Here is a 16,953-nt window from a genome sequence, read left to right on the forward strand (position 1 = left end):
CTACACATCAAAACGTAAAGAATTACATAAAATTTGTCTGGCTTGTCAGCCCATTACCTCTTTTTATACCTTCCTTATACCTTCTTTTATACTATGCATCGTGAGAGTTAGCATCATTAAAAGCATTTATCTGTATTATCTTCCTAATGTTATCCACCTTATTCTTTAACGTGGAAGTAAGCCTATGGGTGAGACTTCCGGTTCATTAGCCGCTATAGGAAAATAATGAATAGAATAACAACACTACAGTTCACAAAGTGTGCTCATAATTAAGATAATCCATTAAAATTACACTGCAAAACACACCAATCTGCAATATCAAGCAGCAAAGCGAGCCGTTTTGTACAGCTAAAAATAGCTGGAAGCGGATGAAACCGAAAGCCAGACTCATTAAACTTACAAAAAGGTGGATACTGATATGAATAAGTACATAAAATCATATCCTTTATTAATATGTGATGCAATCTAGGAAAACCCACCATAAGGTGAAACTTTTTTAGGTTTTAATACCTTATGAAAGCTGGATTCAAGCCCTTTCCAAAACTACAATAACTCGCTATTTTTCCGTACTAAACAAATGAAATTTTTTCAAGATATTTTCGAAGATGATAAACAAGATGTTATAGAATAATAATTGAATAAAAACCTATTTTTTTACAAAAAATGTGCAACATGCCCACATCGCATAACATATTAATTTAAAAGAACAATTTGGTCACATGGCTGCTTCAGTACTCTGGTTGAGCGTGAACTTCTACCTCTGCGGTCACCAACATCGCATCTGCACCTGGACCTGGACCTGCATCTGAATCTACATCTAAACGTGCTTGTGTGCCTGTCGTTCCTGCGTTTTCATTGGAGGCATCCTCGATAGGTTCGACATCATCATAGTCCTCCTGTTTCTCCATCTCCACTTCATAGGTGTCATAATCTGATGAGAACACAAAGGAAAGGGTCAGCACCATTTCCATAAGGCTACAGACACACACACACAAGGTAAGGTATGAATTTGGGTGCCGTACCAAGAATGTTCTCGGGTCTCTTGGGAAGGAGAGGGAGGTCGATGTTGTCATCATGGTGGGTTTCAGAAGAAGAGATTCCATTGGCTTGTCCCTCAATATCGTCATATTCCGTCCCAGAAGAACCTCTCTTCCTGTAATCTTCATCCTCCTCTCCTGCTGGAGAAGCCAAATATGATTTATTCTTACAAATACAAATATAAATATATTTATATTATTATTATATTATTAAATATATATATTTATTTTTTATTTATACATTTTTACAGTTTATTTTTATTTTAGAGACTAATATTTATTTTACTCTGATTTTTTTTTTTTTTTTTCCTTAGTTAACCAACACAAAATTTTAATTTATCAAACAAAAAAATGAACTGGTAATATTGTTGATTAAAATTTGTTGAGATTAAAAGAATTTTTATAGTTTATGTAGTATATTATAGATTTATTTGTTTATAAATTATAGTTAAAGAACATCAGGCAACAAACTAACTAATTAATAAATATAACTGAACAGACCAAGCAAATGATTGTTTGATTGACATACAGTACGTGTTTATATGAATGACACAGACAATTAAAAACTACCTGCTATAATAAGCCTAACATTTGAATGTCTCACCTGACTTCTCCATGAGAGAATCCACATCTTCATAGTCATCACGATCAAACTTATCATGATCTAAAAGTGATGCCTTACGTTCAGGCAAATCTGAAAAAAAATGAATATCTTAGCTTAAATGTATATTTTATAAAATATATAAAATATTTTAACTTTACTTTAAAACATAATATACACATATACTCAATATCAACGTCCTATAGTTGAAGTCAAAAGTTTACATACACCTTGCAGAACTGCAAAATGTCAATTTTACCAAAATAAGAAGGACCATACAAAATGCATGTTTATTTTTATTCAGTACTGACCTGCATAAGATATTTCACATAAAAACGTTTACATATAGTCCACAAGAGAAAATAAATTAAATTTATAAAATGACCCTGTTCAAAAGTTTACATTCACTTGATTCCTAATAGTTGTTACCTGAATGATCCACAGCGTTTTTTGTTTTTTTAGTGATAGTTGTTCATGAGTTGCTTGTTTGTCCTGAACAGTTAAACTGCCCACTGTTCTTCAGAAAAATCCTTTACAATCCCCACAGATTCTTTGGTCTTTCAGCATTTTTGTGTATTTGAACCCTTTCCAATGACTGTATGATTTTGAGATCCATCTTTTCACACTGGGGACAACTGAGGGACTCATATGCAACTATTACAGTATTAAGAGCATTTTAATGACTTTTGAATAGAATGAAGATGTGTAGATTTATCTTATTTTGCCTAAATATTGTTCCCCCAGAGCGGGACAATTCAAAGGTGGATTTAAAACATCGACAACGAAACGGTGTTTACAGTATACTGTACTGCATGTTTTCATGTCATTACTAAGCGATGAATTTGTTGACTAGATGCTGCATTAGTGGAGAAAGGACAGCAGTACTTTTGCCCGTTTGGTGATCAAATAAAGTTTTGTAGTCCAGCGTCCAGTGTGTGTGTTTAACATATTTTGATAACCACAAATGTTCTAGAATAGGAGCAGTTAAATTGTGAAAGTACACAATATCCATATGTATGCAATTTCAATACTATGGCCTTTGTGTAGATATTTAAAGATGGTCATCTTTAAGCTTGCTCTGGTGAAAAAAACAGCATATGCTGGTAGGTATGTTTTGATGCTGGGATGCTGGTTAGGTACCTACCAGCATATGCTGTTTTTTTTCACCAGGGTGATTGTTGATGTAATGGTAACACTTTACAATATGAGTCCATTTGTAACATTAAGATTGATAAAAGTTGTAGAATAGAAGTATTGTGTGTTAATTTCAGCATTTACTGATATATTTTAAAACTTTTAGTTGCTTTTGTTAACATTAATGAACAATGTACTAACTGTAATTATCAATATATAATTAATATTAATATTTTTATTCATTTAGAAAGTATGGTTTAGTAGGCTAGTTTTTTTTTTTTTTTTTTAATAGTAGAGCACTATCTACTATCTGTAAAATCCAATATCGGTCAACCTCTAAAATTGACCCTAATCTTCAAATTCAAATAGTTTTCACCCTTGGCTCTTAATGCATTGTTTTTCTCTCTGAAGCATCAGTGAGTGTTTGAACCTTCTGTAATAGTTGCATAGTTGAGTCTCTCAGTTGTCCTCAGTGTGAAAAGATGGATCTCAAAATGATTTTGAGAGCCATCTTGGAAAAGGTTTAAATACACAAAAATGCGAAAAAAAATAAATAAATAAAGAATTTGTGGAACCTGAAGGATTTTTTAAAATAACAGTGTGCAGTTTAACTGTTCAGGACAAACAAGTTACTCATTAACAACTATCACTAAACAACAACAACAACAGTAATAATAATAATAATATAAAATAAAACTATACAGCTATGGATCATTTAGGTAACAACACAGTATTAAGAATCTTTTGAAAAGGGTTATTTTTTATAAATTCAACTATGATTTTCTCTTGTGGACTATATGTAATGGAATTATACAGTATACCTCCATCCTCTGTATCCATCTTATCCATTTCATTCACATCAGAGTTGAAGTCTTTGCCATTCTTATTTCTATATTGTCTTACTGCAAAAAAAAAAAAAAAAAAAAAAAAAAAAAGTTTTAAAGTTATAAAATTATGCTTTTTGAGCTCAGGACTGATAAACAGAAAATGCTATGTTATATACTAAAGTTACATCGTTTTAGATTTATGTGAGTGGAGTTGGCTATTGGTTAATCTGTAGTGAGACAAGGAATGGGAAACACTGCCACCAACTGGTTAAAAAGATGAAGGGCCTTCAAATATCACTTCATGTAAAAAAAAGTTTATTTGCAAATCAAAATGAGGTCTTTCTGCATGGTGCAAGTGATACTCACAGGCTAAAAGTAGGCGTTTCCGCTTCATCCACATTAAAATCAAAATCACCAGTCCCAGCACGGCTCCTAATAGCCCCAATATCAGACTCACAAAAAAATTATCTTGTTTTGGAATATAACCTGCAGTTTTAATTAAAAAGTGTTACAGATTAGAATGTACCTTTATTCAAGTAAACTCACAGCTATTTAACTTCACGCAAGAAAGCAAGCAGAGGCAAAACAAATCCCAAAACAATAAAAAATATCTTCCTATATTAAAGTGTATGGTATCTGTGTTTTTTACCGTCACATTTGATTTCAGCAGGTCCACTTCTGCATTCATCTTTCAGATGCTTAATGCAGTCAAACATGTTTTGGTGCTTTCCTGAACAACTGAAGCTCATCTGTATTGTCTTTGCTACTTCACGTTCATCCAACAGTTTTTGACTTTCGTTGCACTTGAGCACACCACAAATCTTCTTAGTATCAGCGTCACTTATGTTTCCACAGGCATATTTCCATTGCCCTTTATACTTGATCCCAAGCTTCCCGCCACACTTTTCAGTGGTGCTGAATTCAACAGCCCCTGCAATACAAATAGTAAACACACATACACACACACTACTTAGATATACAGCTTAGATGCATATATACCACTAGTCAAAAGTTTTTGATTTTTCATGTTTTTAAAAGAAGTCTTTTCTGCTCACCAAGATTGTTTATTTGATCAAAAATAAAAACAGTAATATTGTGAAATATTATTACAATTTAAAATAACTACTTTCTATCTGAATATATTTTAAAATGTAATTTATTCCTGTTAACAAAGCTACATTTTCAGCATCATTACTCCAGTCTTTGGTGTCACATGATCCTTCAGAATCATTATAATATGCTGATTTGCTGCTCAGGAAACATTTTAGATTATTATTATTGTCAATATTTAAAACAGTTGAGTACATTCTTTTCAGGATTCTTTGATGAATAGAAAGATCCAAAGATCAGCATTTATCTGACATAAAAAGCTATTGTAACATTATACAATATACCATTCAAAAGCTTGGAGTCAGAAATCATAGAATATGTTTATTTAGCAAGGATGCTTTCAATTGATCTAAAGTAATTTATAATGACATTTATAATGTTACAAAAGATTTATATTTCAGATAAATGCTGTTTTTTTCTGAACTTTCCAATTATCAAAGAAACCTTAAAAACTACTTAGCTGTTTTCAAAATAATAATAATAATAATAATAAAGATGATTTTTTTGAGCAGCAAATCAGAATATTAGAATGATTTCTGAAGGATCACATGACTTGAGTAATGATGCTAAAAATTCTGCGTTGAAATCACAGGAATAAATTACAACTGAAAAAATATTTAAATAGAAAATAGCTGTTTTTAAATAGTAAAAATGTTTCAAAATTCTACTGTTTTTGCTGTAGTTTGGATAAAATAAATGCAGGCTTGGTTTGAAACATTAGAAATCTTACTGTTTAAAAATGTTTGATTGGTAAGGTCTCTGCAAAAAGTGAATTACTAGGCTACACAAGCATATACACTAGGAGTCCAAAGTTTTGACCACCAGTAGACTGAGCAAACAGAAATCGACTAATAGCAACAAAACTCTCATTTTAATTGCATGGGATGTTTAAAAAAGGAGCTCAACTACATTTCAGCATCAATTCATTATTTACCCACAGTAACAGTACTAATACACCCCAGTATTATGCGTATGACTCACTTTCACAGGTCACAGAGAGGATTTTCTCACAGGTGTCATTCTTAGAGGCACACTGCCACATCAGTGTCTCCATGCCTGTGCAGCTGAAATGCCAGCACTCTTTTTTATCTGTTTTTATACTCTTGTTTTGGATGGCATTTCCACAGCTGAGCTTGTAACATAACTCTTGGAACATGTCATCATGCCAATGTGATGCAAAAACATTCTTATCTTCTATGAGCACCTCGCCATAGCAATCGTTTGAAAGCTTAATTTCTGGACGTGCACCTGGAGAGGAGTGAAACCAGACAATCAGATTTTCAGTTTTCAAAAAATGTTTGTCAAATTTTAAGTTTTAGTTTAATTTAGTATATCAAGTTAAACTTAATGAAATTGAAAAATGTTGATGACATACAGTATCAGTATCTATCTATCTATCTATCTATCGGATTTAAAAGGCATTTGTAAGTTTTACTCAAATGTAACTTTAAAGAGGTCATCGGATGCCCATTTTCCACAAGTTGATATGATTCTTTAGGGTCTTAATGAAAAGTCTCTAATATACTTTGATTAAAAATTCTCAATGGTTTTGTAAAACAACACCCTTTTTACCTTGTCAAAATCAGCTCTGCAAAAATCATCTCATTCTAAGGGGTTGTTCATTTAAATGCAAATGAGCTCTGCTCACCCCACCCCTCTCTTCTCTCTGTGGAAAGACGATCTTGTTTACTTTAGCCGCATTTAGCCGCTAAACTTCTTAACTACCATGTTATAAGGAAAGGTGATTGCAAAGATTCATAAAAAAACGCTTATACACACTTCCGCTGTAAGTGAAGCTGGATCATGAATGATTCGTGCGAACATAGACGGATATATGTAGATCGGGAGGCGCATTCCATTCACAAACAAATGTAATCTACTGCATCTTCAGCGGCTCAGATGTCGGGAGTAAATGACGACCACTACGTTCATTATTACATCCAGCAACACAACACCTCAATCGCTCAATCGGAGATATACTTGTCTAACTTACATCCCTGCTCCAGCATCGAAACGAGGAAAGTGACTGGACTATTACAGCTAATCTGAGGTAACACGCTCATGTCAATCAACTATCGTGGGAGCGGCCTCTGTCAGTGTGATTTGAAATGGCTCGATTTGAAAAAGGGGATATTATTTTTGCAGATTAATTAAAAACCACTGCATGGATTTTTATCATTATAGGGTAGATTTGTACATACACTGCCAACACACATTAATGTTCAAACAACATGAAAAAGTGAACTTAGCATCCGATGACCCCTTTAAGAATAAATCTTAAATGTAAATTATTTTTAGTATAGAATAGAATAGAATAAAACCTCAATAAGTAAGAGATTATAACCGAGATTATAACCTACGGTCACACTGGATGTTTAACTGCTCCTGAAGCTGGCCGGGCTGACTGTGGCTCTCGCAATCCCATATCACATTCTTGCCTGAACAATTATAGGTCTTATTCCACCACTCTGTAGTTGTCACCTGTATTTGTTGTCTGGAGTGTGATTTGTAATTTCCACACTGTAGATTCTCGCAAAGCTTTTGTCCTTCCTCTTGGCCCCATCCCTGCCATCTGACAAGCTGTGGTGTTCCTCCTCTATTCAGACCATATACTAGACCACTGCATTCGCCGGCCTCTTGTTTATAGAGGAGCAGTCGTTCCCATTCTGTTACAGGAAAGGCAGAAATATCAAAGGTCAGATAAGAAACTGACCTAGAGAGAAATGTCTGCACTTTTCTAAATAAAAAACATCAAAAAATTATACATACCTTTGCATTTCAAATACATTACAGCACATTGTCTTTTTGATATACCCTTCAGGTCACATTTGGAAACAGAGTTGTCGCCATTCTGACATTTAAATCCTGACAGTCCTAAGATTTGGGACTCGTCATGTGAAGTCGAACTAAGAGAGTCAGACTCGCCACATTTCAGTTCCCTGCAGATTGCATTTTGAAGTGCTTTATTATTACTGTCTTGGCAGACAGATGTCCACTGCCCAGCGTAAAACAGTGACACGATTCCAGCGCATTTGTCTCTTGGATCCTGCAGTTTAGCTTTAATACTGCCTATGAAGAGTGTAATAAATAAACGTTTATTAAGTGGCAGTTGACATTGTGCTTTAAAGGATCATCCTCAGATCATTCAAGAAGTAAACGAGTTTCTTAATCATGACAGATTTGGAGAAATTTTGCATTTTATCGCTTGCTCACCAATGGATGAATAGCTGATAAAAACATCACAGCCACAAGTAATCTGCACAATTTCAGTGTTTGTCTCTAATCTATAATAACACTTCATCCAGTGAAAAAGTCTATCTTCTGTTGTCCTCTCACATCAAAAGCCACAAATGTACATTTGTTTTGAACTGTTATTGCTTGATGATTCTTGATCAGTGCATATTTCTCTCCTGGTTCAGATAACTTTTTCACTGGAGAATCCAATATTATAGGACAGAGGGCTCATATTTAGCCAGAGGCAATGGTTTTAAGTTAAAAACGTCTTAATGAATTTGTTTCTTACAAACATACAGTTTTTCGCTTCAAAAGATGGATTACTTGTAGACTACTGTGATGTTTTTAATTAGCTGTTTGGACTCTCATTCTGACGGCACCCATTCACTGCAGAGGATCCACTGGTGACCAAGTGATGCTAAATTTCTTATGTTCTGACGAGTAAACAAACTCATCTACATCTTGGATGGCCTGAGGGTGAGTAAATATTCAGCAAATGTTCATTTTTGAGGGAACTATTTTTAAGGCCCATTTTTGACATTTTAACACAGGTTGCATGTTCAAAACATGCTGTACTTGCCCAATCAAATGTTAACCATTTAAACATAATAACACTAACCCAGGGTTCACAAATATTCCTGAAAACCAACGATTCATTATTACCAAGGATACTTTTTATGCACGAATAAAACAAAAATAATGACTTTATTCAACATTTATTTATTTTTCGAGCCAGTATCTGATGTCAAAGACTGACACGGAAAAAGAAATCTTGTTCATTTTCTTTGCACACAGAAAGTATTTTCAAGCTTCATAGCATTACGGTTGAACCACTGATGTCATTCGGACTATTCCTATGTCCTTACTACCTTTCTGGGCCTATGCAGGATCAGAAAGCTCTTGGATTTCATCAAAAATATCTTTATTTATTTCCAAAAATAAAGGTCTTATGAAACGACATGAGGGTGAGTAGTTAATTTTTTGGGTGAACTATCCCTTTAACGTAAACTTTTAGCCGTGAATAAAGCAACTGTATACATTACCTGTGCACATCACTTGGGCTGGGGTTTTGCAGACGGAGTCTTTGTTGGGAATAAATTTGCACATGCTCATATTTTTCTCACCCGAGCAGTACACACTATAGTAGCTCACAGATAGATTATCAGATGGGAGTGTTAACTGGGCCTGGACTGAATCTCCACAGCCCAGGTTTCCACAGATCATTTGGTCTTCATTTGCTCTCCAAGTGTCACTGCAAACCCCTCCACATTTGCCTTCTCTACAGACCTTCACTGTTCCCCAGCATTCGTTTTGAAGCTCCACACTCACTGAGCCTACAAAAAATATATATATGCATTTTACACACAGCACTATTAAAGCTATATCCTACATTAGACAATAACAAGTTTGCAGGATATTACAGTTACATATCAAGTTAAAAAACAATGAGGCACTGTGGTGCCACATGCACTGCACCTGAACATTTGACTTCGGCATATGTTTCTTGCTTTTCGTCAAAGTCGTCCAGAGATCCACACAGCATTGTGCTGCAAAAGTCACCAGCTTTTTTCTTGCTCTCTTCTATTGGCTTTGCAGGCAGCCAGCGTTTCTTATCATCAAATGTCTCGATGCGGACTCTTCCCTGGCAGGATGAATTCCCTTCAAAGAACACAACTTCTTCCTCTGAAAACAAATATAATGGATTTGTGGTTACTGACTGTGTGGAGTAATGAGAGTGAACTTTTTTTTCTGGATCAAGACAGTTAGGGTATGTCGAAAAACTCCCATCTCATGTTCTCCCTCAACTTCAAAATTGCCCCATATCGCTGTTTTACCTTTTTTGTTAAGGGTGTTTGATCTTTGCATGTTCACTTTGCAAACACTGGGTCGGTACTTCTGCAGCAATTTAGGATGATTTTGGAATGATTTTTGAAGTTGAGGGAGAAAATACGATTGAAATTTTTCGACATACTCTAACTGTCTCGAGTCAAAATACACAGAGTTCAGGGAGAGCAAGACAAGACGAGCGTTTGAGATTAAAAAGTATTTAAATTGTATTTTTTAAATGAAAATAACCAATTGTTTTGCTAGATAAGACCCTTCTTCCTCAGTTGGGATCTTTTACAACCGCATCTGGGATCGTTTGAAGCCAAATTAAAGCTGCATTTTGGAAGTTCAAAATCGGGGCACCATACCAGTCCATTATATGGAGAATAATCCTAAAATGTTTTCCTCAAAAAAACAATTTCTTTAGGGCCAAAGAAAGAAAGACATGAACATCTTGGATGACAAGGGGGTGAGTACATTATCTGTAAATCTTTGTTCTGGAAGTGGACTTCTCCTTTAATACTAACTATTATTTAATTAAAACTATTGGGATCTTGCAAGGGATGTTAAAAATGATGTGAACAGAAAAGTTTAATGTTAACAGCATTGGTATTATATTACAATACCGATTAACTGGAATAATTAAGATTAAAAATAATTAAAAATACAGTAAAACAGCAATATTGTGAATTATTTATTATTGCAATTTAAAATAAAGTTTTTATTTGAATACATTTTAAAATGTAATTTATTCCTGTGATGCAAAGCAGACATTATGCCAGTCTTCAGTGTCACATGATCCTACAGAAATCATATGTTGATTTGGTGCTTAATTATTATTAATGGTCAGTGTTTCCCATTCATTAACTAGAGTGTGGCGGCCCGCCACAGTTTCATAATAAACCGAAAATATTTATACTCGTCATTTTAACATAGACGTCTTTAACGTTGTGTTTCGTGCCATCGCTTCGGAAAAGTGTCCGTCAAACGAACTAAGCGTTATATGTTTTTATCCGTTCATCAAGTCTGTTTCGCTGCTTGTTTGTGAAGCACGCACTTCATTCGGAGTCAGACGATCAGTTCGTGATTTGATGTTTGCAGCGTCAGAGTCAGAGCGACTCTTTGATTGACAGTCAATGCGGTGAACATTGTTTTTGCCGTGAGTTTAGCGCGCGTTTGAGAATGCAACGGCAACCAGTTACGATTGTCACATTAGCATAATTTCCAACATTTTAATGGGCAGATGTTTACAATATTTCACTAGATTTGTAATGAGACGCGTTTGTAAACCTGTTTGCACTGAAGCTGGAGTTTTCCGTCAAAATAAAAGCTCATAGGTTTATTTCTTGGAAGCAAGGACTAAAATTAACAGACACGGGCACAGAAAATACTGTACAAGCAGAGCAAGCGCGTTGTTTCGATGGCATTTTGCCCTCTATTTCACAAGCGCCACCTGCTGTCAGAGAGTGAAATTCAGTCTGTTGTTTTTGTTTTACGCAGGTTTATGCCCCCCCACGCACACACACACCCCCCTAGTGGGACCGAGGTCCACCACAGTCTCACAAAATTTTGTGGGAAACACTGATGGTTCTTATTATTATCAGTGTTTAAATATTTTGTTGTTGTTTTTTTGTTTCAGTTTTTGCTGCCTTTTTTTTTTTTTTTTTGGATGCCTTTTTCAAGATTTTTTGATGAACAGAAAGTAAAATGAGCAGCAATTTTAAATATAAATCTATTGTAATATTATAAATGGTTTTACTGTCACACCTGAACAATTTAATGTGTCCTTGATCACCACTGATAATAGTAACAAATGTTTTTTAAACAGAAAATCAGCATACTGGAGAAGACCAGAGTAATGATGATGAAAATTCAGCTTTGCATCACAGGAATAAATTACATTTGAAAATATATTCAAATAGAAAACAGTTGTTTTAAATCGGAATAATTTTTCACAATATTACTGTTTTTATTTGTGATCAAATAAACAATCTTGGTGAGCATAAGAAACAAAAAATGATTACTTTCAAAAAACATAAAATGTCACTGATTACAATCTTTTGACCAGTATTATATTATATCTTACTTTTGCAAATGATTTCCATGGTTTTCTCATTTCGACTTGATGGCCTCGAATCAGTATTGTCGAAACACTCATGGAGCTTTGCTAAAGTAGAGTTTTTACACCTGATATTCTGCCTTTCCAGGGGCTGCAGGTTTCCCTCGACGAAAAGTTCTTGAGTTGTTGGATAAGATGTACCACAACTGAGATGTTGACACACCACGTCTGAAGTCTCAGGGGTCCTATCAGAGACAACAGACCTCCATGAGCCCTCCCATAGCACCTCTAGACGTCCAGAACAGCGACCCAGACCATCACTCAAACGCACATCCAAGCTTTCTGCCATACACAGTATAAAAAATAAAACATTCATTTTATGGGAATGACATAGATTGTATCAGTTCTGGGTGATTTTGGTCATTTTTCTGGATGTTCTGAGTTATAGAGTTATATACTGCTGTCTAGTTATACTGTAAGTAGTTGCAAAGCAGTCTTAGTTACCTGAACATACAACTTTGGTTCGCTTGCATTGTTTTGTCTCACGATTTCTCAGACAATGCCCCAGTGACTGCTCGTCACCCAGGCACTCAACGTTAATCGCCAAGCCATTAGAAATTAAGTTCTGTTTCACATCCACCACCTCGCCACAGCCAAGCTCTCGACAGACCACCGCCCCCATTTTACGTGACAGAGCCGGATCACTGTAGCACACTCCGTAGTTAGTGCCATTTACATCAATGGAAACATCTCCAAAACACTTTCTTGTGAAGTTCTTGAGTTTCACGCTGTCTGTGAACACAGCAAATGAAATTGTTACAATGCCTAATAAACAAACCTTTTTTAAAAATGATATTTGCAGTTATTAATAAAACTTTTGTAAGACAAGAATAAATATGTTATGCTGGCATTTTCAATGTGTTAAAACAGACTTAAAAAAATGCAAAAATGTAGTGACTATTTATTGCACTTCTTGCAACATAAGAAAATCGGAACATTTTGAAAACAATAAATAAATATAATTCATAACAAGAATATAAAAATAAATTAAAGTTGTCTTTATTATCTACGTAAAAAAAAAAAAAAAAAAAAAAAAACAGATTTTGTTTACATGACATTATTAAAAGATTATATATCCTTTAATTAAATTGCTAATTTATTGTCTATATCACAATATAACAGGAAAACAATAATTAATACACTTTAATCTATTAAAAAATAATATAACCCTATTATTACATTTCAACAGACATTAAAACATCAATTTAACAACACACTTTATTAACATTTAACCATTGTACAAAAAACTTCATGATACATTCATTTATTAATAATTAAAAATGTATTAATATAAATGTATTAATAATGATTAAAATGTGTATGTATTGACGTAATATTATTTAAAGTAAGAAAGTCAGCATCACCTGAGCACGTCAGTCTGTTACTTCCATTAACGTTTGTGAAATTTCCAGTGGAACCACAGTTCAGTTGCGTACAGATGTGATCAGGATTCATCTTATCTGCCTGCTTAAGTTTCCATAATTTATTTTGTAAACTGTTCTCTTCCACCAACCCAGAGCAAACACTGCTGCCACCTCGTAGACGTAACCTCTTGTGGTCTGCGTAATACAAGTATTTCTGTGTAAATGTGAATTTTACCTCCTACACAAACCATGGAAATACTGGAAAACTTCATAGAACATTTAAAACATTTACAGAAGTATTGTATGACCTGAAGGGGATGCATTTATGGGCTGGTACAATATATAACTTTATTAGAATATTAGAATTATTAGAATATTACAATGCTGCACCTGACCAATCAGAGCGAAGTTCTCAAATATTAAACACTTACTCATGCAGATCACACTGGCTTGCTCCTGGCAGTCTGACCACTCCATACATTGCCAAGAGTATGTCTCACCGCCAACGCAATTAAGCACTACATTTCGTTTGCTCTGTTGTCCTTTGAACATTCCAGGTTTGGGAATGTAATAATGTTTTCCACAACCAAGCTCCTCACATATCTTGTCTGCTATGCTTTTATCTGGCCAAAATGTATAAATAAATAGATAACAACAAAGACAGTTTTTTATAAAGTGTCAGCATCACTGTGAATCCTAAAGCCTGTCTTAAATAATCTACTCTCAAATAATAAATTAGAAATGTAAAAATGGCATAAAAAAGTACAAGCATCTTTTATTGAAATCGAAATAATTGAAAACTACTTTTATATATATAAAATAATTTGTGTACAAATATACACAGTCAAACCAAAATGTATTCAAACACCTTTAACATTTCTCACATTATCACAGTTAAACTGTGTCAGAACAAATTGATCTTGATAATTACAGACAACTTTGTTAGAAGGGTATCCAACAAAACATGGTCAGGTCAAATTGTCAAAAAAATAAAAAATAAATTTTGTTTTACAGTATGAAGAATTTTTTGGGGTATAATATGTCACAGTTTACTTTATTTCGCTATCCTTACTTACATAAACTATAGTGTCCTGCCCCCCCACAAGAAAAAAAATAATAATAATAAAAAAAAAAAAAATTATATATATATATATATATATATATATATACACACACACACACACACAGACCTGGGTATATTACAAATTGTAAGCCATTACTGATTCCAAATGACATGACAAAATTTGTAGTTAGTAATCCATCATATCACACATTTTATCACATTTTATATCACTCATTCATCACATGGATTTAAATAGGATAATACTGTACCATATTGACATAAAAATACAAAGAGTAAGAAAATATATTCTATTTGTTGTTATTAACAACATGAAGTGCATTAAATGTTATGTTACATCAAGGTTTCACAAACTGGTGTTTGTGAAGGAACTGCGGGGGGTTTATGAGTTTAATGAAAAACTAATCTTTAATCAAATCCTAAAAAAGTAAAATAAAATAAATCATTTAAAAAATCCATCAAAATAATAATAATAATAATAATAATAATAATAATAAATTTAAAAAAAAAACAAACTAAAAAAATAAATAAATATTTTATTTGTTTACCTGGATGTCTTGTGACCATTAACCAATGTCAGAGAACCAATAAACATACAAATGTGATACTTAATTATTAAAATATTTATTATAAAATCTCATGGGTAATTCAAGGGAATATATTAAACCTGAAATTATTTTTGTAAATGCTGTCGCCACCTGAACAATGACAGATCTTAAAGACTTTCTGATTATATATAATCAGTAGATTAGTTTTAAAAGGAACATTTAAAAGAATCAATAAATTATGAATAATTTATTGCTATTGTGTAAATAATATGTAATCATGTAAAACCATTAAAAAGTAACTGTGGTCTGATTATGAGTACTTTAAAATTAGTTAATACCCAGCTCTGTGTGTGTGTCTGTACATATATCCTTTTTTTAACTTTTAATTTATAAGTTCTGTAAATTTGAGAAGAACTGACTTCATTCCACTAAATGAGCAGCTGATTAAAAGTCACTGCACAAATGGCTCAGAAAAGTGTTAGTTCTATCGTTTGCTTGCACACGAAACAATTTATTAACACTTAAACACATCTAGTGTTTTTTTTTTTTTTTTTCTGATGATATTTCATTGAGACATTTTTCCCCTCATATTTTGGTCAATGATGACTTAGAAATAGAAAATAAAATAATATTTTTGTTTTTGTCCACTTACCCACTTTTGAATGACAGACCACAACGTTGCCGCTGGGCGTTAAGAACTCCACCACGCCAGCACATTTATCACGCTGTCCATTCAGATTCAAACTCAGCATAACGTTTCCTATGGTGAAAAGCTTGGCATCAACGATGTGTACTGATTCACATCTGGACACTAAAGATGACCTCAATACAAATATAAAGCTATAAAATTTTTTTTTGTTCACATTTAAAGGAACATTACCTACCAGAGCATTCAACAGCAACAAAGTTTTTGCAGTTTGCATTAACTTGTCCATCAACTGGGCAATTCAAAAGGCTCTCTTCTTTAGATGTGCATTTCACTTGATTGATCCAATAGAGTTTGGGTGGAGCTGGTTGTTTGTAGAGAGTCAATTCTTTACCAGAGCTCGTATGATTCCCACAGCCTAATGATCTACACACAACCTCTCCATTTTCTTTTATCCATCCGAAATTACACACCAAACTCCACTGCTTTGTATTTTGGTACACTTCCAGCCGGCCTGCACACGGGCTGTTCGATCCGCGTAAAGCCACATTGAGACCTGCAATAAAAAACTAAATTCAATATTTTTTTCTGCCAAAAATTATTACTATATATCTCTCGAATGCAATGTAAGGTGTACAGTACATCATCACTTATATCAGACATCTTGAATTTACTTTTTCATAAATAAAAACAAACCAAAAATATAGTTTTATCAGGGTCAAGATGTCTCTTTTAACCTTATATGGTCATTGGAAAAAATGTGGCTGAGTTCTGAGAACAGCTGAGCCACGTACTCTGCAGAAACTGCTGCGGTCTCTTATCTGCCTGTGGTTTTCAGCTCTAAAACTCTGGCAAGTTGCATGTTTATGCAGATTCTGAGATAAACCCGCTTCACATAAGCATCACTAAGTTAACCACAGGTATAACCGTGCTTTTCCACACAGGGTTATGAAGAACATACGCTTGACACACAAACCACAGCCTGATGTTGGTTTTGGTCTCTTAATGTCTAGAACGTTATTTAAAAATTATTGCATTGATCATCTACATCTGCAGATGGACTCATAAATCATGTAATTTGCTTTAATATGCATAAATATTTGTGTTTCAAAACCACTTTCATTTGACTAAGTAGATTAAATAAATAAATAATAGATTTTATATCACAAAGATGCATTATCATGCACAAATACATATTAATCACTGTAGTTGATTTTAATTTAGACTGAAGGTAAGTGGTTTTGATTTTGCAGTATTAAATTTGTTAATTTTCTAATTTTGATAATTAACTGATTTTGTTAAATTTGAGGGAGACAATAAAATGATCAACTTTACAAATTTATACTTAAGAGGAGACAAGGAAAAAAGGATGAAAGATGTAGTTATATGCTATAGTATGTATATGTATAAGCAAAACTAGTTCGT

At 33.7% G+C, this 16,953-nt stretch overlaps 1 protein-coding gene across 1 annotated transcript; it reads right to left on the minus strand.

Moving 5' to 3' along the window:
• Positions 1-241: 241 nt before the first annotated feature.
• LOC127169276 (antigen WC1.1) lies at positions 242-16,078 on the minus strand. The gene is made up of 18 exons (XM_051116516.1): positions 16,030-16,078; positions 15,767-15,892; positions 15,535-15,642; positions 13,685-13,876; positions 13,254-13,448; positions 12,334-12,621; positions 11,857-12,171; positions 9,420-9,626; positions 8,987-9,277; positions 7,479-7,778; positions 7,070-7,375; positions 5,691-5,957; positions 4,249-4,530; positions 3,966-4,085; positions 3,594-3,674; positions 1,642-1,731; positions 1,023-1,175; positions 242-931 (listed from the first exon to the last, which is right to left on the minus strand). The coding sequence occupies exons 1-18, from the start codon at positions 16,076-16,078 to the stop codon at positions 729-731; spliced, it is 3,573 nt and encodes a 1,190-aa protein (XP_050972473.1). The 3' UTR covers positions 242-728.
• Positions 16,079-16,953: the final 875 nt, after the last annotated feature.

Source organism: Labeo rohita, chromosome 8 (genome assembly GCF_022985175.1).
Source record: "Labeo rohita strain BAU-BD-2019 chromosome 8, IGBB_LRoh.1.0, whole genome shotgun sequence".
Lineage (NCBI taxonomy): Eukaryota > Metazoa > Chordata > Actinopteri > Cypriniformes > Cyprinidae > Labeo > Labeo rohita.

Bases quoted from the DNA above. Each gene is read 5' to 3' on its own strand.
- LOC127169276 (XM_051116516.1), bottom strand. From the start codon at position 16,078: ATGTGGCTTTACGCGGATCGAACAGCCCGTGTGCAGGCCGGCTGGAAG. The intron at 4,086-4,248 runs GTAAAAAACACA...TTAAAACTGCAG, and splicing joins TGCTGAAATCAAATGTGACG to GTTATATTCCAAAACAAGAT. The intron at 3,675-3,965 runs GTGAGTATCACT...TTTTTTTTGCAG, and splicing joins GAAACGCCTACTTTTAGCCT to TAAGACAATATAGAAATAAG.